The 27,099-nt window shown below is 54.2% G+C and overlaps 1 protein-coding gene across 1 annotated transcript in view; it reads right to left on the reverse strand.

Moving 5' to 3' along the window:
* Nucleotides 1-2,561: 2,561 nt before the first annotated feature.
* CACNA1S (calcium voltage-gated channel subunit alpha1 S) overlaps nt 2,562-27,099 on the reverse strand; it is a 62,458-nt gene continuing 37,920 nt past the window's right edge. Inside the window, 23 exon segments of the mRNA XM_030965576.1 lie at nt 2,562-3,002; nt 3,241-3,357; nt 4,166-4,260; nt 5,124-5,188; nt 5,609-5,808; nt 7,144-7,272; nt 8,622-8,746; nt 8,880-8,981; nt 11,289-11,391; nt 11,895-11,991; nt 13,574-13,701; nt 14,992-15,151; nt 16,395-16,486; nt 17,035-17,100; nt 18,064-18,192; nt 18,818-18,874; nt 20,572-20,655; nt 21,139-21,249; nt 21,535-21,675; nt 21,677-21,694; nt 23,813-24,014; nt 25,182-25,328; nt 26,502-26,554. Coding sequence (XP_030821436.1) covers nt 2,733-3,002; nt 3,241-3,357; nt 4,166-4,260; nt 5,124-5,188; nt 5,609-5,808; nt 7,144-7,272; nt 8,622-8,746; nt 8,880-8,981; nt 11,289-11,391; nt 11,895-11,991; nt 13,574-13,701; nt 14,992-15,151; nt 16,395-16,486; nt 17,035-17,100; nt 18,064-18,192; nt 18,818-18,874; nt 20,572-20,655; nt 21,139-21,249; nt 21,535-21,675; nt 21,677-21,694; nt 23,813-24,014; nt 25,182-25,328; nt 26,502-26,554 — 2,691 coding nt within the window. The 3' untranslated portion in view covers nt 2,562-2,732.

Consider the following 27,099-nt stretch of genomic DNA (forward strand, 5'->3'; position numbering starts at 1 on the left):
TCCCGCCAGAGAGGGGCAGGGACTGTGCTGTGGTGTTTTTCTCTTCCTACTCCCACCCACATGCCAGCTGTACCACAAATCACACCTGTCCCCCAGTTCAGCCAGGATCAGCTCAAGAAAGACACACCACACACATACCTGAACAGACCAAATCATCCCCTGTGCAGCCCCAGAGGTGCAGAGCCCCCTCCACGGTGCTATTGTCCCCACCACAGTGTCACCCTTTATGTTTAGAGGCTCCAGTGACCACCCAAGTGATACATGCAGTCCTGCATCTCCCTAAACGCACCAGGAGACCACAACCACTGACCCCATGGTGTCCTTGGCATCCCCTGGCAGAGCAGCTGCCAGAGCTGAACTGCCAACCCTTGTGCTCCTCCATCAGGGTGTGTGTGTGAATGTCAGGGCGTGTAGCTCCTGCCCCAGGGCACAGAAGCAAGAGGAAGGGGTGCTGCAGTATCCCCCACACTGCCCATCTCTGCTGGCTGCATGCAGTGGGGGAAGCTGCAGGCACCAGCCTGGCTCTGCTGCTCAGGCTGCAGCTGGAGCTCTGCAGTTCCCTTGATTGAGTCAATAAAAGCCATGCTGGGGAGCAGGCTGGCTCATTGATCTGCTCCTCCCCTGGGAACCATCCACTCTTTGCATTTTAATATATATTAGGTGATCAAGAGCCCCCCAGCTCCCAGTTAGGCTGGGCTGGGGGCCCTGGGGAGCCAGGTCCCACTGAGGAGCTGGGCTGGGAGATGGGGCTGTGCTGGGGCTGGGAGATGGGGCTGCTCCAGAGCTGGGAGATGGGGCTGTGCCGGGGCTGGGAGATGGGGCTGTCCCACAGCTGGGAGATGGGGCTGTCCCAGAGCTGGGAGATGGGGCTGTCCCAGAGCTGGGAGATGGGGCTGTCCCAGGGCTGGGAGATGGGGCTGTCCCGTGGCTGGGAGATGGGGCTGTCCCAGGGCTGGGAGATGGGGCTGCCCCAGGCTGGGAGATGGGCGCCCGGCTGGAGTGGGGCTGTCCCAGAGCTGGGAGATGGGGCTGCCCCAGAGCTGGGAGATGGGGCTGTCCCAGAGCTGGGAGATGGGGCTGCCCCGGGGCTGGGAGATGGGGCTGTCCCGGGGCTGGGAGATGGGGCTGTCCCGGGGCTGGGAGATGGGGCTGTCCCGGGGCTGGGAGATGGGGCTGTGCCATGGCTGGGAGATGGGGCTGTCCCAGAGCTGGGAGATGGGGCTGCCCCAGAGCTGGGAGATGGGGCTGTCCCAGAGCTGGGAGATGGGGCTGCCCCGGGGCTGGGAGATGGGGCTGTCCCAGAGCTGGGAGATGGGGCTGTCCAGGGCTGGGAGATGGGGCTGTCCCAGAGCTGGGAGATGGGGCTGCCCCGGGGCTGGGAGATGGGGCTGCCCCAGAGCTGGGAGATGGGGCTGTCCAGGGCTGGGAGATGGGGCTGTCCCGGGGCTGGGAGATGGGGCTGTCCCAGAGCTGGGAGATGGGGCTGTCCCGGGCTGGGAGATGGGGCTGTCCCAGAGCTGGGAGATGGGGCTGTCCCAGAGCTGGGAGATGGGGCTGCCCCGGGGCTGGGAGATGGGGCTGCCCCAGAGCTGGGAGATGGGGCTGTCCAGGGCTGGGAGATGGGGCTGTCCCGGGGCTGGGAGATGGGGCTGTCCCAGAGCTGGGAGATGGGGCTGTCCCAGATGGGGCTGTCCCAGGGAGATGGGGCTGCCCCAGAGCTGGGAGATGGGGCTGCCCCAGGGCTGGGAGATGGGGCTGTCCCAGGGCTGGGAGATGGGGCTGCCCCGGGGCTGGGAGATGGGGCTGTCCCAGAGCTGGGAGATGGGGCTGCCCCAGAGCTGGGAGATGGGGCTGTCCCAGAGCTGGGAGATGGGGCTGCCCCGGGGCTGGGAGATGGGGCTGTCCCGGGGCTCAGCACCCCAATCCCACAGGGGCACTGTGGGTCCCCTGGGCAGCCCAGAGAGGAGCAGCCTGCTCAGCACCAGCACAGGCAGAGCTGGGAGCACTGCAGGAACAGCTCACACTCTCCTGGCCCCACTGAGCTGTGGGATGGATGGCAAGGGCTGAACGAGACCTTCCAAGGGACAGGGATGGGTGCCTGACCACAAGAGCACAGTGTAAAGAGAGTGGAAGGGGCAGAAATGGCTTCACAGTGTCCAGCTCTCCTCTTGGCCAGCCCCAGGGCTGCTGCCCCAGCCCAAACATGCCTTCACACCTCTGCCCCATCCCCAGTTCCACACACAGCTGGGACAGGGAGCCAAGAAGGCCCCAGGCCCCATTTTGCAGGCCAGCCCCTGGCACATCTCCTCACAGGCCAGACTTGGCTGCAGGCTCCAGCAGAGACACGAGGATGCAGGGTCCAGCTGCTGGGATTTCAGGAGATCCCCAGAGCTTGGCAACCTCAAAATGACTGGACTGGAGCTGCCATGTGAATCACTGCCAGCTCTGGCGACATGTGGTGTCACATTTGCAGCCCCCTCCACTGGCTGTGCAGGCGGGAAGGACAGGAGGGGCACCCAGAGTCACACAGCAGGAACACTTTAATGACCTGTCCAGCTCTTGCAAGACCCTGCTGGAACAGCACTGTCCTGTTCTGCACCAGCATCCCCGAGACCTGTCCCAAAAGTGATAGCACAGCTGGCCAGAGCAGCTCAGGACCCCAGGCAGAAGCAGGAACAGGGTGGTTCTGCTCCTGCAGCCCTGAGACAGAGCCCTGGAAGTGCAGGGGCAGCTCAGAGGCGAGTGGCAGTGATGGTCTTCTGGGAGGGAGATGAGGGAGATCCCCTGAGCCCTGGGGATCTGCCTGGTGCCACAGCTGAGGTATCCAGAGGGGCAGAGCCAGTTCTTGTGCCCTGCAGTGTTTCTCTTCCCTTTAGCAGCTCCACAGCTGCTTCCTCCACTTCATCCACCTGCAGCTGGCTGCTGGCTGCCATCTCATCCCTGGTCACTGCTAGGAAGGACGAGTCCTGGGCCAGAGCCCCGAGGCCTCCGGAGATCAGAGCCTGGCAGAGGATGAGAGCACAGCCTGGGTGCTCAGCCTGGGCACTGCCCTGGCTGCACCCACCCTCCCTCCCTCCCTCCCTCTTCTCCTCCCTCTGCCCTCTGTGCTGGCACACAGCTGCTGCTTGTCCTTGTGGCTGAGCTGTGCCCCCCAGTCTCCCATCATGGCACAAGCATGGCATCCCTGGAGTTCCCTGCCATCCCTGCTGTTCCCTCTGCCAAGCTGTGCCCTTGCCTTACCTCCTGAATGAGGAAGGTGATGGCTGGGGTGGAGGATGCTCCTGGCTCACCAGTTTCTCTCTGCTGGAACCTGGAGCTGGATGCTGTTCCTGTCACGGTGCCATCCTCTGTGGGCAGCTGGGTGAGAGCAGCACAGAGCTGCAACATGTGCTGGGACACTGCCCAGGGAAGATCTCTCCCATGCCAGTGTGGGGGCTGCAGGGTCTGTCCCCTGTCCCTGCCCAGTGCCTGGACAGGCAATGCCATCCTGCTGGAGCTCCTGGGTCCAGGGCACCCCCAAAATGGGACCAGCAGGGCCATGTGAACAGAGAGCAGGGAACCAGCCCTGGCACGTGCCAGGCACGAGGCACTGTGCCCAGCAAAGGGACCATGGGGGCAAATCTGATGCACCCCTTCTGCCCTGGCTCTGGAGGCAGATGGGCAGCCAGAGGAATGGGCTTCCAGCTGCTCCAGCTGTTTGAGGAGCTCCCCATGGCTGTTACAGCAGTGAGGTGGGAGCCCAGCTCCATCTCCAGGCTGATCCAAGAGAAAAGCTCCAGCAAGGCTGGAGCTTTATCATCAATACACTTTCAATCACCCTTCCTCTATATTTCCTGGTATCAAAAACAACAACCAACTGCCATCATCATTCCATAACCACCCCAAAACAAACATAGAACTAACCCCCCAAAAAACCAAACAAAAATATAAACCATGATCATAAATCATCAACCAAACATCCACCAAATTTTACGTTCTTGTAGCTTATAAAAAGCATGACACTGAAGATGTCAAGATGGCTGCCACACACACCCAATGAGCCTGGAGAAGGGCTCCTTCCCAGCACAGCTGTGCCAGGATGGCAGGGAGGAGTGCCAGGATGGCAGGGAGGCTCACTGTGTCCCCCACATTACATGTCCCCTCTGACATGCACTGCCCCTTTTACCTGCTGCGGGAGGAGGGGCCCTGGTGATGAGAGACCCCCAGAGGTGCCCCCTCTCCTCCTGCTCAGCCTCTCCATGGGGATGGGGCGGCTCTGCTCTGTGGGAGGGAAGGGTGGGAACATCACAGAATTCACAGATTTCACAGAATCACCAGGCTGGAAGAGACCTCAAAAATCATGGAGTCCAACCCAGCCCCAACACCTCAACTCAACCCTGGCACCCAGTGCCACATCCAGGCTTTGTTAAACACACCCAGGGATGGGGACTCCACCACCTCCCTGGGCAGCCATTCCAGAAATTTATCACCCTTTCTGTAAAATCTTTTTGCTAATATCCAGCCTATATTTCCCTGGGTGCAGCTTGAGGCTGTGCTCTCTGGTTCTGTCAGTGCTGCTGGAGAAAGAGCCCAGCCCCAGCTGAGCACAGGCACCTTTCAGGAGCTGTGCAGAGCGATGGGGGCACCCCTGAGTCTCCTTTTCTCCAGGCTGAGCACCACCAGCTCCCTCAGTGGTTCCTCACAGGGTTTATGTTTCAAGCCCCTCACGAGCCCTGTTTCCCTTTAGTGTTTCAACATCCACCAGATGGATACAAGAGCAAGGACACCACTGCCAGACAGAGATGGGACTAGGCTTGCTAGACTGGGGAAAACAGGAGTTAGGAGTTCAGCAGCACCCAGAGTCCCTGTTTAAAGAAACAAGCATGGTCTAGTTGCCCTGGGATGGCCAGTGCTCCCCAAGCTTAGGCACTGTCTCCATGTTTCATCACCTGCAAGGGTGGAAGGAGGGAGAAGGGTCTCCTGGAGCTCTCCAGAGAGATCCTGCTGTGCTCAGTGCTCTCAGCAAACCTCCAACTTACTGGGGCCTGCACCTCCTCCTTCCACCACCACCATCAGCCCCTTCCCCCTGCCCTGGCCCTGGGATGGCCCCAGTGCCCCAGAAGAACAACAAAGCTCAGACTCACCCCAGGCCGGGCGCCTGCGTGCTGCTGGCAGCGTCCTCCTCAGCACCTCATCCTCATAGTGCACCCTGGCAAGGGCAGGCAGGAGGGTCAGCCTGGCTGGGAGCACACACTGAGCCAGCTCCACCTGGGGGGGCAGCCCTCCCACCTTCCCCAGCCTGTGGGGGCAGACCCATAGGGACAACTGGGATGGATGAACAGGGTGGAGATCCCAAGAAGCAGGACTAAATACATCCCATTGGTAATTTTTGTCCCTTTTACCTGTGCCCAGGTCCCAGCCTGGCCCTTGGCCCACAGAGACTGGCAGGTGAGGGGCAGGGGAGATTCCTGCAATCCCTGGAGCTCTGCTGCCACCTCCATGCTCATGGCACTGAGATGAAGGATGGTGGGATGGGAGCCCTGGCCAGGCCAGGGTGCAGCCAGCTGCCAGGACAGCCCCAGGGCCAGCACTGCCCTCCTCACCTGCACATGGAGCCTGAGCCCCTTACCCCTGCAGCCAGCTGCTGCTGTTGGCATTGTTGATGTTGGTGTTGGCCTCCTGGGGGAAGTCATCGAGGAACACAGGAGAGTCGAGGTCCTCAGTGCCCACCTCGGTGAACTGCAGGGGCCTCTGGCTGGCCACCTGGGGCTGCAGTGGGCTGCTGGGCTCCATGAAGCTGTCCACCTGGCCAAACAAGCCACCTGTTCTCTGCAACCAACAGGGAGGGCATCAGGGGGAGCCTGGAGCTCCAGGCTGCTCTGGGGCCATTCCCACATTGAAACAGTGATTGCTCTGCTCAGGCCTTGCAGAATGCACAGTCCCCACAGCTTCACTGCCCACGTGGGGAAACTGAGGCACTGAGGGTTGATGGCCATGCAGCAGTGTCTTAGGTTAGAAATGGGGGTCTGTGTTCTATTCCTATCTGTGGGGCAGGTATCTGCTGTTCATGGGGCAGTTTTCTTTATCTTTCCCACAACCAATCCTCCCTCCAGGAGATCTCTTCTGTACTGGGCCATTATTTATTAATTATTAATTATGTTCATGGCTGATCCAATTCCAGCATCTCCTGGGGAGATGCTGCGCCCAGGGGAGGAGCCAAGCATTCCTACCTGGATCCAATCTGAGCCTGGCACAGCACAGCAGCCTTTGCCCCCTGCATTGCCAGAGGAGCAGCTTTCTGCTGCCCTGCATTGCCAGAGGGAGCCCAGGCCCATCTGCAGCAGCCCTGGAGCTGCAGAGGAAAACTCCCCCCTTGTGCAGGATCCCTGCTGCAGCAGCAGCACAGCTGGCACTGCAGGAGGGCTGAGCCCCCATGGGATGGGGCTGTGCCACCCCCTGACACACAGGGGAGCAGGGCCTGTTCTGACTCTGGCGGTGATTTGTTTTGTACTATTTTATTTGTAATTTTAATTTTCCTAGTAAAGAACTGTTATTCCTATTCCCATATCTTTGCCTGAGAGCCCCTTAATTTCAAAATTATAATAATTTGAACGGAGGGGGTTTACATTTTCCATTTCAGGGGAGGCTCCTGCCCTCCTTAGCAGACACCTGGCTGTTCAAACCAAGACAAGCAGGACTAGGATAAGCCAGGCCATGACAAATCTTGTCACCTCTGTGGGACAGCCTGAGGTGGTGGCACCTGGGGACACAGAAGGAACTCTGCAACCCCACAACTGCCCAGGCTGTCTCTGAGGCTGCCAGGGATGGGATGTGAATCAGTTCCTGTGACACCAGAGCTGTCCCACCTGGGCCAGGCAGAAGGTGTGAGTGGAAACCTCCAAACCAGCAGGTAAATATCCAGCACAGCCCTGCCAGGCACATGGGCTCACTCCTTTCACAGAGGGGAAACTGAGGCAGAGAGCAGCTTGCCCAAGATGCCACCACCAGGATGTCCTGATGCTCCCAGAAAGGACAGAAGTGCTGCTCATCCTTGTGGCCCACACCTGCAGAATGTCCCCCAGAGCTAGCAGCCAAGCTGACCCACCAGCACTCTGAAATCAGGGCTGGTGGGACACCAAACTGTGCTGTGCATACTGAACTCACCCTGTAAATCCCCTCCTCCAGGGCAGCCTCCACCATGGCTCTCTCCAGCTCCTCCTCTGCAGTCAAGTCCCCAGAAATGGCCCGATGGATTTCAGGAGCAGCTTCTTCTTCAATGCTCCTCAGCCCAGCCTGGAGGGGACAGGAAGGCAGGGCTGGGTGAGCCCACCACCCTCCCCTTGCTCTTTGGGGAGGGAGGCATGGTGAGGCACCGTCCCCCTGCCAGGTGTCCTGCCGAGCACAGGCCGTGGGTCACAGCCTGCAGCTGGCTGTGCTTGGTGGCCCTGCTCCCGAGCTGCTGCTGTCCCACAGCTGTCCTACAGTCTCTGGGCTCCTGCTGTCCCCACAAGGGAATGCCCTGATGGAGGTGACAGCCAAGGGCAGGCTGAGGCTCTTCCCTGATCTGGACCTGGCTCTTTCCTTGCTTTGCACCTTTGGGTCCTGCTCTTTTATCTCCACAGGTGATTTCCTCCCTACGAAGTCAGGAGAGCCCAGGGACATCCCAGCCTTCTGGCCAGGCACAGAAACCATCTGCCAGCACCCCCTGGGTCTGCTGTGCAGGCTTCTCTGACTGCAGGGGTCCCACTCAAGGTCAGCCACGTGGAGCCCCCTCCCCTGGTGCTCTGTGAGGCTGAGAGAACACCAGAAACATGGAGCTGAGGGGAGAGCAGGGACAAGGCCCTGGGACTGGAGCAGAGCAGGTGGGTGAGGGCTGGTGTAGGGGGATAGAATAAAGTAAATAAAGGTAGTATAGAAAGTAATCTTATCCCCTAAAGATAAGATTACTGGATAACCTAGTCGTTCTGTGAATTCTGTGAATTCTGCAATTATTAAAGATTAGGAGCAGGCCTGATTTTAACAGGCCAGAGTTATAGCTGATAATAAGAAGAGTGTTATAAAAGAGTGGTTTGGTTTGTTGAGGGGAACTGGAGTCAGTCGGCTGCTGTGAGAAGAAGGAAGAGTCAGTGCCTAGAGGAGCTGCCTACAAGAAACATCAAGGAGGTGCGAAACTCTAGCAATATGGAACCCTTGCAGTGTAATGACAATAGAACTCTTGCAATATAATAACAACAAATGAGAAACATCAAGGAGGTACGAAACTCTAGCAATGTGGAACACCTGCAAAATAATGACAGTAGAACCTTTGCAATATAATGATAACAGGCTGGGATGAGCAGCATTTGGCACAGACAATGGTCTGGGACTTTCCAGGTGTTAAAACTCCTTGGTGAGGCACCAGATCCTGCCAAGCCCTCTCTACACCAGAGTGAGTGGAGCAGAGAGTCAAAGCCCTCCCCTGCACCCTGCATACCAAGGTCACACTCAGAGCTGGGGACACATGGCCAGCTCAGTGCTGGTTCACCTGGGCCACCTCACCTCCAGACATGAGGCACAGGCTCCCTGCAGCTCTCTGAGTCCCCCAGGCTGGGGGAAGCCTCGTCCAGGGAGAACTTCCCCTCTAGTAGCACCCACACACCAACCTGGATCTCCACAGCGTTCTTCTTGGGCCGGTACCCATAATACTCCTCCTGGCGCTTCATGAACTTCCTGAAGTGCTCTTGGATCAGGAAAGTGGCATAGAATTTGCCCACTGTCACCTCATCATCTGGAGGGAGGAGACCAACATGATGGTGAAACCAACATGAAGGTTCTGCTCCTCCAGGATCCCCGTGGCTGCAGCAGTGGGACCCTGAGCAGGAGTGGCTGTGCCCCTCTGGGAGGGACACCTGGGGACATACCTCCAATGGGTGGGATGACCTGATCCAAAAGCTTCATACTCGTTCGCTTCCAGATTTTTTTGATGATAGCTCTGAGCTCCTCATTGGCCTGTTCAAAATTACCTGTGAGGAAATGTTATAATAGCCTCCTCGAGCCAGGTCTAATAAGCTCTTGGGGGCCTATAACACACCCAAAATAACTCAGCTACCCTTAGAAGCATAAAAATCAACAAAATAGCTTCTGTTGCAGTGTTAAAAACAAAAAAAAAAGTTTAATAAAAAGCAAAATAACAAACAAAAAAACTGAGCCAAAAGCTAAACAGTCTTATTCCTAGTAAAACACTTTATAAAAGCAATTCGTTTCTTTATTCACTTATTTTTCTACTAAATTCCCCAAGCAAGACTTTTTGGCTTCTATCCAGTTAGCTGTCCTTAAGATTAAGGTGAAGTCCCCTAAGTCCTATGAAATGTCTTTTCACTTAATAGAAGAAAAAAAACTTCTAAACTTCTTTAAAAGAACAAAGAATAATTTTGTTCCTCCATCAACAAAGAGCACACTCCTACAAGGAAAGCCAGCAGGACAGAGCAGTTCATTCCCAGGGGTGTGAACAGGAGTGAAGACAAAGCCTGTGAACACCTGGCCAGTCTGGAGGGTGCGACAGCTCCTCTGTCTCCCACCCAACAAAGGTGAGCTTAGTAAGAGCAAGGCTTTGATTTTAGCCAGAGCACAGATTTTGACCTCCCCTTTGGTGCTCCCACAGAATTCACCATTTCTGAAATCCCAGTTTACCTCCAAGGTCTCCTGTGCTACTCCCAGGCTGCCAGGTTCCCACCCCAGGCAGAGGGAAGCACCATGGCACTGCTGGAAGAACTGATCCCAGGAACCCACCACTGCCTGGCCTTGGCTCTGCCACAGCACAGGCACACAAACAAGGGCTGCAGTAAGGTAAAAATCATAAAGAAAGGCTTCATAAAATCAAGCCTGCTCTCCTAAAATCAGTGGCTGGCCTTGTCAGGCTAGCCCTTTGCAAGTTCCCATGTGAGAGCAATCCTGGTGTGAGCAGTTCATTAACATAACATTCTATTCCCAGGTAAAAAACAGTTTGCACCTCTATAAACTGTTTTATACTGGTAGATGGTTTTAATTTTTCTATCTATCACAAACAACTTTTCCTGCATGTACGTGCTGGGGGTCTGAGTGACCAATCAATCCAGGATAAGAACTTATTGCTAACCAATAAAGTAATTGCAAGAAAGCTCCTGACCAATTGGAGTCCCACACAAGGTCTGTAAAACTGTCTAAAACCAGTTATGTGAATAAAGAAGGAGCTTTTTTTCCACCATGAAGAAAATGGAGTCCTGCCTGATTTATTCCCATAACAAGCTGGTGGGACACACAGCACAGCTCAGCAAACTCTGCTGCTGCTGGCAAGGAGGGGGTGAAGGAAAGCAGCTCCTCCCCAGCACAGAGAAATTCAGGGGCCTGGGAGTCCCTGCAATGAAGGCTGTGGGCAGAGCCAGCCCATCCCTGCCACACTTTGAAGCAGGAGGTGAGCACAGGAAAGTCCTGATCTTCAGGAACCACCTCAGCTCTGTGCAGGGCAGCAGCTCCTCTCCTAAGCTAAATTCAGAGGATGGGAGCTGGAGCAGCCCCACTCCTGAGCTGTTTGGGGGTGGCACTGGTGGCACTGGTTCGCTCCTCAGGGCTGCAACACGTGGCCATCAGCTGATAACATCCTCCAGGCTGGGCTGAGCATCCCATGCAGGCACCCAGGGCTCTGCCCATCCCGGGATGGGCAATAACAGCAGGGCTGGGGGTTTGTCCACAGGATCTGACCCCACAGAGAAATGCCTGAGTGCCCTGGCCAGTGGGGGAATGGTAACCCACACCATAGAAAGTGGGCTTTTCTGAGTGAAGGAACTGCATCATACCTGTTCCTATACAATAGAGGACAGTTGTAATATTATGGTATTGATAATTGTAAAAACCAGCTGTGGACAGATGCAGTGACCACAATTTGTCCTCCCACCTGTTTTAAACCACAGGTTTTTTCCTGAATCTCAACATCTTCACTGCCAATACTCAGCTGCTAGAGGAATGAAGCACTCTTTTTAGCTCTCCTTTAGTTTAAAATAATTAGATTTCCATTAAAAGGTGCCATGTGGCTGGTTTTCATGCACAGTGGAAAAATTTAATTATGTTCTATCACTCTGTCCTTTCCAAACCTAATGTGCACTTTCTCCTGTTAGGGGCAACACTGCAATGTTGACACTGAATGTCTTCTATTTGAATTTAACGAATGGTTGTTATTCAACTGGTCCTAGACATCAACAAAACTCAATCTATGTGAAAGTGAAACAAGGGAAATTCTCAAGGAAACAAGGAAGGTTCTCTGTCAGGCTGCAGAGGCAGCCAGGATCCCTGCTCACCTTCTGTCTTGATCTTGAGGGCTGTCCTCACCAGGGCAAAGAGGGTGGCGTTGAAGGTGACGGTGCCATCGCTGTTCAGGGGCATGTTCATGCACACCAGGCGCTGCACACACAGCAAACCAACCCTGTCAGCAGGGCCACAGCAGCCTGGCAGCCCCAGGCCCCTGCCTGGCCTGCCCAGGGCTGTGGCATTCACATTCTCTGAGCAGAGAGAGACATGATTCTCTCTCCCAGGATTTCTCCTGGGGAAGGCAGTGAGAAGTTCAGACAAGAAGAGAAAATAATTCTTATCTGAATTTGCTGCTCCTGTTGTTTGGCACATGTGGAATGTGTTATGGAGAATGTTTACTGAAAGTGATTTGGTTATTGGACACTGTGGGGGTACCAGCTGTGGGTTTCCCTGGGTCTGGATAGAAGGCACTTGAGATGATAGTTCATGTTCTGACTCAGGTGTTCATTATTTCTTATCAGTAAAGCAGTCTCACTACTGTGAGTTCAGCAGCTTTTCATTAGAAGGCACAAAATGGCCAACAATCTCTTGGTCCCCCGTCCACAGGGGGCACATTCCTACATGTCCCCGTGCTCACACACCACCTTGGCTCTTACCTTACAAGCCACACGGTGTGGGCAGAACTTCCCAAAGCCCAGGGGAGGGTTGATACGCCTCAGCAGAGTCACCACATCCAAGTGTTTGATCCTCCCCCTGCAGAGGAAACAGCAGAGGGGCAGCAGAGCTGCCTGGCAGTGCCTTGGGGAGCTGCTCTGAGGGCTGAGCCCTGGGCAAATCCCCACCCTTCCCTCTGCTCCTCCGGGGGAAAGCAGCTGCTCCCTGTGGCCCTGGGGAGCCGGTGAAGGTGTGCAGTGACACGGGAATGGTTGGCAGCTATCGGGATCTTTAGCTTGTCAGAGTGACCCCAAGAAAAGTTGGAAAGTCTCTTTTCCCAGCCCAGCACTTGAAGAAGGAGTCAGAACTCCTCAGTTCTTGGTCTCAAGGTTGTTTATTGTTCCTTATCTATAAAAAATTTTCTCCTGCCCTGCCGAGGTCCATCCAGCAGGACAGTTCCAGGCACTCTGCCTGCCCCCAGAGCAGTGTTATGTCTTTATACTAAAAATTACGTGTACAATATTTACAATAACTTCCCAATACCTATCATCTATGTTAGACAGTGAACTTCTACTATAAACCAATCTGAAAGTGCCAACATCACAGCAGAAGACGGAGGCCAAGAAGAAGAAGGAGAAAGGCTGGACACACCCAGTTCCCGCCATCTTGCCTCCTGAACCCCCATACCCAAAACCCCAAAATCTACTCTTCCACCCCGTGATAACTTCACTATTATTTTACCTAAACTGTTGTGGCTTGCTGATCTTCATACAAGGTTGGTAATTTGCTCCATGGGTCATAATCAAACCCACAGGTGTTTTGGGCTCTGTGCCAGGGTCTCTGAGCCCCCTGGCAGGGTCCTGGCCATCCTGGACAGCCAGAGGGATGTTCTGGGTTCTCACAGGCAGCCTCACCACAGCTGGATGGAGAGGGAACTGAAAGTCTCAGACTGAAAGTCCCAAATATCCTGATGGCTTTTATCAAACCTGGACCAACTCTGGCAAGTCCACATCAACCTCTGAGATGCTGGGAGCTGGCTGGTGGCAGTGCCACAGCTCACCCTGCCTGCATGTGTCCCCTCCATGGAACACCCCTGTCACTGCCATATTTTCTGAAAAATCCTCTTTGCCCAAGATTCTTCTCCTGGGAAGCTGAGAAGCCTCAGAGAAAAAGGAAAACAATATTATCTCATTTGCTTCTTCTGTGTTTTGCTGCTTTGGAATGTGGTTGGGGATTGTTTATCCAACATGTGAATTGTTTTTACTCAATGACCAATCACAGTCAGGCTGTGTTGGACTCTGAAGAGACAGTCATGAGTTTTTGTTGTTATCTTTTAGCCTTCTGTCTGTATTCTCTCTATATTCTTTAGTATAGTTTTAGTATAGCATTCTATAATGTAATATAATGTAATGTAATGACATGTAATATAATGTCATGTCATATAATGTAATATAATATGTCATATAATATAATGTCATATAAATGTAATAGAATAGAATAGAATGTCATAATATACTATAATATAATGTCATAATATAATAAAATAGAATGTGATAAAATAATAAATTAGCCTTCTGAAAACATGGAGTCAGATTCATCATTTCTTCCCTTCAATGGGGGACCCCAGAAAACACCACACACCCCCTCCATGCTGCCCACCCACCCAGCCACCCTCACTCACTTGGCCTCGGGGTCGTACTCAGCCCAGATCCTCTTGAACTCGTCCAGGTGATGGGGCCCCAGGATGGACCAGTCCCGTGTCAGGTAGTCAAAGTTGTCCATGATGACAGCCACAAAGAGGTTAATGATCTGAGGACAGAGGAAAGCATGGGAAGGACCCAGCCAGGGGAGAGAGAGCAGCTACAAAAACAGGGCAGATGTGTTCTGGGTTGTCCTGCAGTCAGATGATGCTGAGTGAGGGTGTTCCCATGCAGAGAGGAGCCTCCTGCCCAAGCAGGTGATGTGAAAGGACAAGGACATCAGCATCTCGTCCCTCTCCACCCCTGCTGAGGCCAGCACAAACACATCTGGAAGGCAGCACACAGAGGCTGTGGGGAGACACTAAAAGGGATCCTGGGTCCCCCAGGAGGGCAGTGTCAGTTTACAGCATGGCTGGGTAGGTGGGTGTCAGAACTCAGCACATCCCTCTGGGTGTCCAGAGTTGCCAAGGACCCGCCGGGGGGCTCGGAGACCCTGGCACACAGCCCAGAACACCTGCGGGTTTGATTATGACCCCTGGAACAAATTACCAGCTTTGTATGAGGACCTGAAAGTCACAGAGGTTTGAATAGTGTAATAATAAAATTATCACAGGGTGAAAATGTAGATTTTAGGATTTTTGGTATGGGGGTTGTGGGGACAAGATGGAGGAACTTGGGCATGTCCAGCCTTTCTTCTTCTTCTTCTCCTTGTTCTCCATTTTCTGCTGTAATGCAGGCACTTTGGGATTGGTTTAGAATAGAAGCTCACTGTCTAACACAGGTGATAGGTATTGGGAATTAAGCGTAAATATGTTATATGTAGTTTGTAGTATAAAAAGACAACACCGCCTCGGGGGCGGTCAGAGTGCCTGTGGCTGCCCTGCTGAGCAGATCTCGGCTGGGCAGAAAGAAAATTTTATAGATAAGAATTAATAAACAACTTCAAGACCAACAAGTGAAGAGTCCAGACTCGTTCTTCAGCTGTGTGGGCTGAAAGAGAGACATCCTGCACATCTCGGGGCAGCAATTATCAAATAGCAACCTGAGAGGTGGGCTGGGGCTGACGTCCCCAGGGGCAGGTTCAGGGGCTCGCCCCATGCACACACAGCTACCAACCCCATGGCTGCCCAGGCAGGACAGGGGTGCCAAGGGAGCCAGCACACTGTGGGAAATGGGTTTGTAGAGACATCTCAAAGCTTGACAGAAGGCTCACATAGTGTGCATCTGTATGCAAACCTTGAGATAAGAAATGCAAACCTTGAGATAAGAAATGCTGGCTGAGAAATGCCATGGAATAGGACAGACATTGCTGAGAGAGAAATGGAACTAGAAACAAGTTTCAAAGCCTTACAAATAAGACCAGACACTTTGAGGAAACAGAACTGTGAAAGATGCTTACCAGGAAGGCACAGAGCATGTAGAAGCTGATGAAGTAGAAGTAGGCAAAGCCAGTGCCACAGGTGTACTCCTCCCCCTCGGCGTAGTCGGACTCGGGGTCGCAGCGCCGGCCGTAGCTGCAGTCCAGCAGGATCTCCTGCCACGCCTCGCCCGTGGCACACCTGGGGACAGGGCACACCTGCTGGTCCCTGGGCATACAGGGAGAGCTCAGGCCAGCCCAGCACACAGGGGAATGGGAAACACAAATGTCGCAGACAACTTTTATGAAAAATCCTTTCCTTAGGATTTTTCCTCCTGAGAAGCTGAGAGGCCTCAGGAACAAAATGTAAACAATGGTTATCTGCTGCTGTGGAATGCAACAGGTGCATCTGTGATTGGTCTCATGAGGTTGTTTGTAATTAATGGCCAATCACAGTCAGCTGGCTTGGACACAGAGCCCAAGCCACAAACCTTTGTTATCATTCTTTCTTATTCTATTCTTAGCCAGCCTTCTGATGAGAACCTTTCTTGTATTCTTTTAGTATAGTTTTAATGTAATATATATCATAAAATAATAAATCAAGCCTTCTGAAACATGGAGTCAGATCCTCATCTCTTCCCTCATCCTCGGACCCCTGTGAACACGGTCACACACAAACTGTTGTAAGGAAATCCAAACCCTCCGCTGCCATAATATACTGGAATTTCCAAAAATCAAAGGAATAAGATTCCCACCTTACCACAACACTAGGCAGAGAGCAGAACTAATAACTACCAGCTGCTTTTGGTGAAACAATGCCTCAGAATGCCAGTTAAAGAGCAGCTTTGGTTTGTAACACTGCCCATAAAATGTTCATGTTATCAGAAGCACATGGGCAGCCCCTTGGAGCAAACCAATGGCAGATCCACTCCAGGAAGAGCGGAGGAAGATCTGCAATCTTGCAAAGGCATGAGGTATCAGTGCAACCCAAGAACAGCTAGTGCTGGGTGAAGGCCACCGTGGTTTATGTTAGTAATTGGTGTTTTGACTGAATCACTGGCAAAAGGCTGTTTGTGAACAAAAAAAGGAGCAGTCGGGATTCTGGGCTTGCTGCTATAGGGCAACTGAAAGCTCCAGAAATGTCTGGAGTCAAGGAAAGCCTTGGGCTGAGCTCCTGCTTCCTGAGATTTCCTCACAATTCACAAATTAAAATCTAGTCTGGGAAGGAAATACTCAGAATAGCAACCCCTAAATGCCCCTCTCTCCAGCAGCCACACCAAGAAACCCCAAAGCCTCTCCTGAAACGCTCCCACTGCTGCAGGAGATCTTCCTGTGGGACAAAAAAGAAATCAGCACTGAAATGTTGGTCCTCCCTCACTCCAAGCTGGGCATTCCCACAGGCTCAGAGCCTTCTGGAGCTGCTCACACGGCAGGACAAGACTGACCTGAAGAGCAGCAGCACAGCCTGTGGAAAGGTCTGGAAGTTGTTGTTTCGGTTGATCTGGGTCCCATCCACCATGGCAATCTTCCCAAACATCTGTAAATGACAGTGGCAGGTCTGCAGTGTGCCATCCTTTCCTTGGCACCAAACACCTTCTGGTGCCTGAGTCCACTTCCTCTGGTTTATTTGGCTGTGGGCATCCCCAAAAGAGACTGAGATTGGATGTGGTGCTCTGGGGCTTAGAAACTACTTGGACGTTCCTGCCAGTGCTGAAAGCACCCCTGACTACAGCTGCACTTCATCTGGGCCACGGAGACAGGGTCCGAACCAGCACAAGCACTGGTGCCAAAGGATTGTGCCAATGGATTGTGCCATTGCATTGTGCCATTGCATTGTGCCACTGACTCCCAAAGTGCTCTGTGCCATGTGCCCCAGCTGCCCTGGCTGCAGCCCAGGGACAGGAGGAGGCTGCTGGGCTGCCAAACACCCTTGCAGACCAGGGTAAACAGCTCCCATCATGTGCCAAGTCCCAGAAAGAGCCTAACAGAGGAACCAGTCCCTCCCTGTCCCACCTCCCCAGTGCCATCAGGCTCAGAGCATCTGATGAAGATCAATTCCCACCCCCTGCTCCCTGTGCCCCTCACCTGCATCCCAATCACAGCATAGATGAAGAAAAGCATCACAATCAGCAGGGCCACGTATGGCAGAGCCTGTGACAAAAGAACCATGGCTTGGGTGAGACACAGCCCAGGGACAGGGCTTGGGCTCTGCAGGTGCTGCAGGAGGGGACAGCTCACCTGTTCCTCTCACACCCCCCTGCTGACCCCTTCTCTGTGGCTGGTGCCAGCCCCCAGTGCCCTCTGTGGCTGGGCCAGGGGCTCAGCACAGCCCAGGGCTGAGGGCAGTGCCCAGCTCAGGCTGTGAGCAGATGCTGCAGCATGCCCTGAGTACCCATCTGGTGCAGATCCCAGTTCATTGGGACCAGGACAAACAGGCCCAGCAGGTACTGCCAGCACCTGGCCCAGCTCTGACTCCCAGAGCTGTCACCTTCCCACCCACATGGGCCATGTTCTGCACACCACAGGCCCCCAGCCCAGCCTGAGGCCAGCAGGAGCACTGGAGCTTTCTCCTCTGCCTGTATAGGAATGTGCCCCTTGCTGACAGAGTGACAAACCTATCCTTTGTCTCCTTAAAAAGGAGAAAAGCCCAGAAGTTTCTCTCCTCAATTAGCAAAAAAGACACCTCATAGGACCTGGGGGACTTCACCTCAAACTTAAGGACAGCCAATTGGACAGGAGACAAAAAGTTTTGCCTAAGCAATTTACTAGAAAAAGAAAAGAACAAAGAAACTAATCACTTTTGTGAAGTGTTTTACCAGGAGCAAGAACCTCTTGCACCTGGCTCAGTTTTCCTCTGGAAAGAGTTTTGTTATTTTGCCTTTTATTAAAACTTTTCTGTTTCCAACACTACCACAGAAGCCATCCTGCTGATTTTATGCCCTCTAAGGTAGCTGAGCTATCTTGGGTGTGGTATAGATCTCCAATGGCTCATGAGACCTGGCTGGAGGGGACCCTATATCACACCTGGTGAGGACAGGCTGCTCATGCTACCAGCCAGCGCTGCCAGCCCTGGGCATGTGTGTGTTTGGGAGGGGAGCAGAGCTGCTGACAGACCTGAAAGGACTTGATGAAGGTCCACAGGAGGGTCCTGACACCTTCCCCCCTGCTCAGCAGCTTCACCAGCCGCATCACCCGGAAGAGCCGGAAAAACGTGATGGAGACGCGGGAGTTGTCATCAGGGTCCTGAAGGACAGACAGACAGTGCTGGGGCCCCCAGGCCTTCAAGGCAGGGATTCCAGTCCTGGGGGAGGAATGGCAAAGAGATCCCACCCCCAGGCACCAGCCGTGGTGCCCCTGCCTGCACACAGGGTCAGACTGCAGAGTGTGCTGGCACTTCTGCCCCTGGCTCCTCTCCCCATCTCCCCAGGCCCCACGCTCACACTGGGATCATGCAGGAAGGAAGGCATGATGCCACATGGACTGGGAGAGCCCTGAGGGTCACAGGGCCACCACAGACAGCCTCAGTCCCACACAGCACGTCCTGTGTTTGTAGGGTGAGGTGTAGGGTGGGCACCGGGCACAGGAAGGGTTAATGAGAGCTGTTTGAGCAGGGAAGGGCAGTTTGGGGAATGTCACAGCAGGACTTTAACCAAAGGAGGACTGAAGAGAGGTGTCTCTGTGGGGTCCCCTGGCTGTGCAGGGTGGGAAGGGGTGTCTGTGTGTGGGGGTGTCAACCCAATCCCCTCGGCCAGGGCAGAGCCACAGCCCAGAGGGAGGAGCCAGCTGTGGTGGCCTCGGTGGCACACAGGGCACATGCAAAGGCTGGCAGGGGCAGGGAGGGATGCAGGCACACACAGCTGGTACCTACAGTGCCATCACAGCCCCCACCCAGGCAGTACAAGCCACCACTGGGTGCCAGGATGGTCTGTGGAGAGAGAGAACAAGAGAGTCAGCAGAGGGGAGGCAGGGAGGGACACAAGGAGAGAACACAGACACAGAACAGAGAGTAAGATGGAACTGGGGAGAAGGGGAAGGGCAGGCAGAGCCCCAGCATCCCTCAGGCTAAGGGACAAGCTGATGTGACTGGTGATAGCCAGAGGCAGCACCTGGGTGAGCAAGGAACCACACAGACCATGAGACTCCTCCTGGTGCCTGTGCTGGGACCTGGGCATCCCCACGGACCCTCAAGGACACAGGGGAAGGGACCTGGGAGGCTCAGGGCACAGAGAACATTCCCCAGATCCTGCCTGGCCTTCTGCACAGCCCTGCTGCAGCACGCAGAGCACAGCACCAGGGCAGCCCCTGCAGCCCAGACAGGGCACCAGGACCTTCTCTCCTGGGCATCCCCACCTGAAGCCAGCAGGATTTGGGTATGTGTGCCAAGTGCTCTCTTGCTCCAGAGGGACTGAAACCCACTGTGGAGTCCAGGGATCCTGAAATTCTGAGTTCTGAGAGCAGGCTGGGAAGGACAGGCAGTGGGAAACCAAGGTGCAGAGAGCTGCTGGGCAAGGATGAGGAGGAGCTGATGACAGATGGAAGCTGTTGGCACCGGCAGGAAATCTGGGGGATCATGAAGGCTGAGAAGCCCAGAGGGCAGAGGATGGGTGTACTGATGGGCAGGGCTGTGCAGAGAGGGGTACAGGGCTCTCACAGGACAGGAAGGTGGGTGGGTTTTGCTCATCCCAGCTCTGTGAGGGCTGGAATCCCTACAGAGAAGGTGGCTGCTCTCAGGGGTCTCTGGAAACCTCACCTTCCTGCACAGACAACAGGGAGGGTGACCCTGTGCAGGGTGCCAGAGGCAGCAGCAGTGCCAGAGCCAGCCCTGCCCCTTGGAGGAGACACTGCCAAGCCACTGGAGAGGTCAGTCCATCATCTCCCCATTCCACTGCTGCCTGTGGAGCCCCACCAGGCTGCTGAAGGAAGCACACACCTTCCACAGCACAGGAGCCTTCCCAGGGCCAGGCACAGGGGTGGATGTGCCAGTGCCAGGGAAGGCAGGAGCATGGTGGCTTCCTGGGCCTGCTTTGGAAATGCTCCCAGCAGAGCCCTCCCCAAACAGGCCCTGCCTGAGGCACCATCCCAGAGCCTGCAGGGATGGCTGGAGCTCCCACACACCACCAGTGTGCAGGGGCTGCTGTGTAAAGGGACACACACAAAGCAATGTCTGGAAATCTGATGGGTCTGATGGTTCCCCTGGGCCAGCAGCGTTCTGTGGGGACAGGGAGCTGTGGGAGCCCTTTTAGTGGCACCTGCATTGACCTGAGGCTGGATGTGTGGGTGCCTGTGCAGTGGGGCAGGGGCTGGCACACAGCCTGCTGCTGATGGGTTGGTCCTGAGTGCCTGCTTTCCACAGGACTCCAGGGCCTACAGATCCAGGAGAGCAGAGGGGAGGGGGCAATGTGACATGCTGGGCCGTTGGGGACACCTAAATTTCAAAGGGCCACAGCTGTGCTCTCCATGTGCTGATCCCTGCTTGTCCCTCCTCAGAACCAAGCAGAGCAGGGAGAGAGGAGAGGACACCATCCCCTGCAGGGCTGGGCACACCCAGCACTGCTGCCCCGTGCCAGGGCAGGTGCCAGAGCAGCCCTGGGTGGGCACAGCCCCCTGTCCCCGGACACTTACATCAATCTCACTGAGGATGACATCAATGATGCTGCCAATCACTATGAGGAAGTCAAAGACATTCCAGGGGTCTCCAAAGTAGCCCTGTCAGAGAGGAGGCAAAGAAGAGTGAACATGCAAGGGTATAAGTCAAGGAGGACACACAGGGTGGAGCCCAGAGGAACCAGAAGGTTCTTCAGTGACTCTGCCCCTCAGAAGAAGGGATGGGGCTCAGAGTTTTGCACCCTCTGCTTGGTTATTTGGGCCTGTCTTGCAGTGCAGTGAGAAGGGGAGGGTGGATCAGGATGGCTGCAGTGGAGCTATGACCCCACTATGGCCTTGACACTGAAGATGGGAATAGTGTCCAACTGGACTGGGTGGGATTTGGCCAGCAAGGGCAGCCCTGACAAACAGTAATCCCCCCAGAAACTCCAAGGTCCTGTGCATGGGGGTCCTTAAGGGTCTTGCAAGGAGAAATTCTCTGGAGCTGCAGGGCTGGGGGTGCTTGTACTCAAGAGATGCCCAGAGCAGGATAAATGGACCACCTGGCCTGCCCTGCTTTCCATGCTGATCATGCTCTTCTCTCACCTTGGCTTTGAAGGCCATGAGCTTGAGGATCATCTCCAGGGTGAAGAGGATGGTGAAGGCCACGTTGAGGATGTCTGAGATGTGGTTCATTTCTGCAGACTGGTTGTAATGCTGAGGATAAGGCAGAAGGAGCCATTAGCTGATGGCAGATCCAGCCTCCACTGTGAGCTCAGAGATGTGTGCTGGATGCAGAGCCCCCTCCCACAGCTCAGCACAAAGGAAATCTCCCCCCTGCAGCCCCTTCTGTGGGTTCCCCACATCCCACCAGCCCCATTTTGGTCCAGAGGCCCTGACCCAGACATCACACCACAACAAACACCCCTGTGCAGAGGCTCTTGTGAGGATGGCAGGGCTGAGCCAGCCTGGGCACCCCCTCCCACACCCCTGTGCCCTCACCTGCATGCCCAGGCAGATGGTGTTGAGCAGGATCAGGAAGAACATGAGGTACTCGAAGTAGGAGGAGGTGACCACGTACCAGATCTGGTACTGGTAGGGGTTCTTGGGGATGTAGCGGCGCAGCGGGCGAGCCTTGAGCGCGATACTGCACACACTGCCGCTGGGGACACATGGACACGGGGACACACACGGACACACAGACACAGGGACACACGGACACACGGATACAGGTGTTGGGGAAGATGAAACAGGAAAGCCTTATAAATATGATTGCCTGGCAAAAGATTTGGAGAATATGGAAACTATAAGTGAGATTGAAATGAAAGCAAGCTTTGAGATCCCTCAGTCGCTGAACAACTGGAAAACAATGGTGTGGCCAGCTGAAGGTGATCCCCTTTTGATGGAACAACACCCTCTGCTTGCAGACAGCTCCAAGGGTCAGAGCAGACCCTGCCAGCTTGGCAGAAGGGCCCAAAGAGGAGTTTTTAGGGTTTAAAATGTAACACAGTGTGGTAATGTAATGATTCTTATAGGCTGGATGGAAATGCTATAGGATTTGTATCTTGTACTACATTGGTTAGTGAGAATTAGAATATTCAACACAGAAGAAGATTTATTGTATTGTAACGGGAACCTCACTCTCTTACCCCTTTTGCTCTCTTACCCTCTCATCCTCTCTCCCCCTCTCTTCTCTCAGCCCTGCTCCAGCTGTGGCTGGCAGCTCCCAGCAGGGCCCTGCACCCAGGCCCTTTGCAATAAACCCCAAGTTCCCAGCCCTGGCTGCAGTGATCTCTCATCTCCATCCATCCCGACCATCCTACCCCCCGATGCTCCTACACACAGGGACACAGGGAGGGCAGCTGTGAGCCCACTGCACGGGCACACACAGCACCCTCCCTGTCTTAGTTTGAAAAGGAAGTGAGTTTTTTGGGAGTTTGTGGTCAAACCAATCAGCACTGAAATTTGAAATTTGGCACCTGGTGTAGCCACTGAAGGCATAGATACACCCCTGAGAAAACAGAAAGTTAAAAGCAAAGAACTCCCAGAGGAAAACTCCCTTAGTTCCAGTTGGTGAGAAGGTCAGAGCCCCCCTGCCCAGCTGTGGAGAGGGGTGGGAGAGGGGAAGCCATGTCGCCAGAGTGAGGTAGGCCAGAGCCTTGGGCAGAGAAAAGAGGTGAAAGCCCCAGCAAGATGGAAGGGAGGAGGAATGTTTTCAGAAAATTTTTATTCTGAGTTCTGTGTGTGTGTTTCTTTTATATATTGTAAATTAATAAAGTGAATTCTGTGAAGACACCACATGAACCAGGGCTGAAGGGGGCACTGAGATGGCTGCACAGGCCTGTCCCTCCCCAGCAGCCCAGGGCCATCTCTGCTGGGTTTCTGTGTGGTTCACATCACCCTGGCACCCCCAGCTCAAGCTGCCCGTGCTGCCTCAGTGCAGGAGCATGACATTGATTGCCCCAATGTCCTCCCCAGCATGTCCCACATCCTCTGCCAGTGCCTCTGCTGCTTTCAGCCTTGCTGTCCCCCACCAGAATGACAGCCTGACAGCATCACAGAAGGGCTGGCAGCAGAAAGTACCTCTGGAGATGGTCTAGTCACAGTGTGCTGCCCAAAGCAGGCCCAGCTGGAGCATGCTGCCCAGGACAGCAGGCTTTTGAAAAGCTCCAAAGATGGAGGCATCACAGCCTCTCTGGGCAACCTGTTCCAGTCTTGGCCATCATCACCATAAAAAAAGGGGGGGTTTTCATGTTTAAATGGAATTTCTTGCTTTCTTCAGTTTGTGTCCATTACATTTTTCCTGTCACTGGGCACAACTGAAAAGAGCCTGGCTCAGTCTCCTCTGTACCTTTCCATTGGTGTTTTTACCCATAGGTCAGATTCCTCTGAGCCTTCTCAGCACCAGACTTGACTCCCATACCCTCCTTAGATGCTCCAGACCCTCCATCATCTCATCCAGCCCTTTGCTGGACTCACTCCAGCACATCCATGTTGCTTTGGTACTGGGGAGCCCAGAGCTGGGCACAGCCCTCTGCTCCAGCTCCCTCTGGGCACCCCACCTGTCCAGGGAGGCCCATTCCTTTTTTCTGGTTCCCTCTGCCCTTCCCTCAGGCTGGTTTTGTGTTAGACATGGGTGCAGCTGGCCCTGCCCCAGCAGCAAACAGGCCTGGGGCAGGTTCAACTCATCTGTGTCAGCAGTGTCACCACAAATCAGCCAGCCCCAGCAGTGCCAGGTCCAGGGCTGGTCCTCCTTGCCCTGTTCCAGCAGCCCCATTACCTGGTTCTTGTCCAGCTCACAGTTCTTGTACTCATTCTCCCCTTGCTCCTGGAAGGTGACGATGACAAAGCCCACAAAGATGTTCATCATGAAGAAGGCAATGAGGATGATGTAGATGATGAAGAACATTGCAATCTCCACCCGGTAGTTGTAGATAGGGCCTGCATCCTCAGCATTGGTGTCAATGGCCATGTACAGCAGCCTACAGAAGGGAAATTGAGGCAACAGAAACCCTAATTGGGGTGGAAAAACCATGACTCCTCTTGAAAGTTACAGAGAGCTTTGGGGACATCCAACAGTGGTGGGACAGGACTGCCTGGGTAACCTTGCCAGCTCCACAGCCACTGCCAGGGGCACTGGCCTTGCTTCTCACCCTGGACAGCTCTTCTTTCTTTACCCTGGCCAAGGCCCATGTGTCTCAGGTGAGAAATGGGGGTGTGTGTTCTATCACCATCTGTCAGAGCTGGGGCAGTTATCTCCTGTTCATGGGGCAGTTTTTTCTTTATCTCTCCCAAGCCAATCCTCCCTCCAGGAGATCTCTGCTGTCCATGGCCACTGAGTGTCCCTGCAGGGCTGATCCAATTCCATCATCCCATGGGGAGATGCTGCGCCCAGGGGAGGAGCCAAGCATTCCTCCCTGGATCCAATCTGAGCCTGGAGCAGCACAGCAGCCTTTGCCCACTGCATTGCCAGAGGAGCAGCTTTCTGCTGCCCTGCATTGCCAGAGGGAGCCCAGGCCCATCTGCAGCAGCCCTGGAGCTGCAGAGGAAAACTCCCCCCTTGTGCAGGATCCCTGCTCCAGCAGCAGCACAGCTGGCACTGCAGGAGGGCTGAGCCCCCATGGGATGGGGCTGTGCCACCCCCTGACACACAGGGGGGCAGGGCATGGTCTGACTCTGGCTAGTGTGATTTTTTTTGTTTGTACTATTGCATTTGTATTTTAATTTTCCTAGTAAAGAACTGTTATTCCTGCTCCCATATCTTTGCCTGGGAACATTTTAATTTCCAAATTACAACAATTTGGAGGGAAAGGGTTTACATTTTCCATTTCAGGGGAGGCTCCTGCCCTCCTTAGCAGACCCTGTGTTTCCACAGGGGGCCAGCTCCTATTCTGACTCTGGCAGTGGTTTTCTTTTTTGTACTATTGCATTTGTATTTTAATTTTCCTATTACAGAACTGTTATTCCTATTCCCATATCTTTGCTTGAGAGCCCCTTAATTTCCGAATTATAATAATTCAGAGGGAGTGGGTTTACATTTTGTATTTCAGGGGAGGCTCCTGCCCTCCTTAGCAGACTCCTGTCTGTTCAAACCAAGACCCCATGGCAGTGCCCTGCTCCCAGCACAGACCTTCCCCCAGCAGACTCACTCTGGCCAGCCCTCAAAGGTGGAGACAGTGAACAGAGACATCATGGCTGAGAAGACATCGTTGAAGTGGAAGTCGCTGTGCAGCCACTCTCGCTTCTGGACCTCGATCTGCGTGGGGTCTGCGTCCACGTAGTTGATGAACTGACCCCTGCAGCAGAGGGGACACAGAGCTCATGGGCAGGGCCCCTCAGCCCCCCTGGCCTGGCCCTCCTTGGTCCCTGGGAGGGGAGCACAGCCCTGTGCTTGTTCCTGATTTACCCCAGCTGTTGGGTTGTGATTTCAGGGTTTACCTCAGCACCTCGGGTCCCTCCCCTGATCATTCCCTGCCAGGTGTGCCAGTCAGCTCTCCTCTCCCTCCCAGCACTGTCTGTCAATCCTGGCATTCCAGAAGGGCACAGAGTGACTGGCAGATCCAAAGGATGCCCTCTACCCCTGGGGGCATTGGGCCATCCAGGTGTCCTTTGTCCCTTTGTCCCTCCCCTCCTGTCCCTGCTTGGTGGCTCCCTGCCCCTTCCCTGCCCCTCTCCCCAGGGTTCAAAGGAACAGCAATCACGGGCTCAGGGAGTTCTGTTGGAGCTGGTGCTGCATTCAGAGGCCTGTGGGCCAGAATAAAGCTCTGGATCCAAACCCTCTATCAGAACCGACTCCTTTCCTTCACCATCCCCTTAAAGCTTCTCCACAGAGGGAAACCTGAGGAGCAGCCCCTGTTATGGGGGGAAGCTCCATCCCAGCACCACCAGAGCTCCTGCAGGCCTGGACTTGTCTGCAGTGCCCAGCTGCAGCACCCAGCCAGCCCAAAGTGTCTGTGGGGTGAAACACCACACACCCAGCCAGCCAAAAGTGTCTGTGGGGTGAAACACCACACACACACAGAGAAAAAAAGTTAGGAGGAAAAAAAAAAAAAAAACAAAACAAAAAAAAAAAAAAAAGTGTCTGTGGGGTGAAACACCCACACCAGCCAGCCAAAAGTGTCTGTGGAAACACAAAAAAAAACCCAAAAAAAAGAAAAAAAAAAAAAAAAAAAAAAAGTGTCTGTGGGGTGAAACACCACACACCAGCCAGCCAGCCCAAAAGTGTCTGTGGGGTGAAACACCACAGTGCCACTATTTGGTTCAGCAGCAAGGGCCAGACAAGATCAGGCACGTCCCATCTGGCTATACTGGTATTATTCCAATACCCAGGGACAGGGAGAACAGGATGACACCTCAGGTTCCCTTTTTGGACACAGCGTTCCCACATAGGAACACAAGCATTCCCCACCACATCCCCCCAGCTCCCAGCCCTGGCCACTGCCCAGCTGGGAGCTGCAGAGAGCTCTTACCTGCACTCCTTCTCTGTCAGCTTGGATGGGTCTGTGCACCTGTAGAACTTGCCCTGCATTCAACAGACACCAGAAGAGCCATGGGGTTGCTTTGACTTTAGAAGCCCTGGGGAGTTTTGACATTTTCCCAGCCCCGGGTCAGTGCCCCCCTCACCACCTCGATGCAGACTCTGGCCCTCCCCACTGTGCCTGCCAAACAAACCAGCTCACAAGGCATTTCCAGAGTCATGGCTGACCTGGGGTCAATCCCAGGCTGAGATCAGGAAACACTGCCTGGAGATGGGAACAAACCTTCCACAGCCCTGAGCTGAGGCCTGCCTCGCTCACCCTATCTGGGAGTCAACTATCTGGGAAATAGGGAAGAAAGCAGTACCCAGAAAATGAACTAAAAGCTAAGGTGTGCTGAGAGCTCTGCTCAGTCTGCTGGGTGTCCTGAAAGCTCTTCCCACATCAGCTCAGAATTTAAGCTCAGTTATCAGAAAAAAACAGAGCTGAGCCAGGGCCAGCTGTGCCTTAGAGCAGCCAAGGCCCGGAGAGCAGGAGCAGCACTGTGAGAAAGGAAACCCTTCACAACCAAAGCACAGAGGAAATCAGTCAG

This window comes from Camarhynchus parvulus, chromosome 26, assembly GCF_901933205.1.
Source record: "Camarhynchus parvulus chromosome 26, STF_HiC, whole genome shotgun sequence".
Taxonomy (NCBI): domain Eukaryota; kingdom Metazoa; phylum Chordata; class Aves; order Passeriformes; family Thraupidae; genus Camarhynchus; species Camarhynchus parvulus.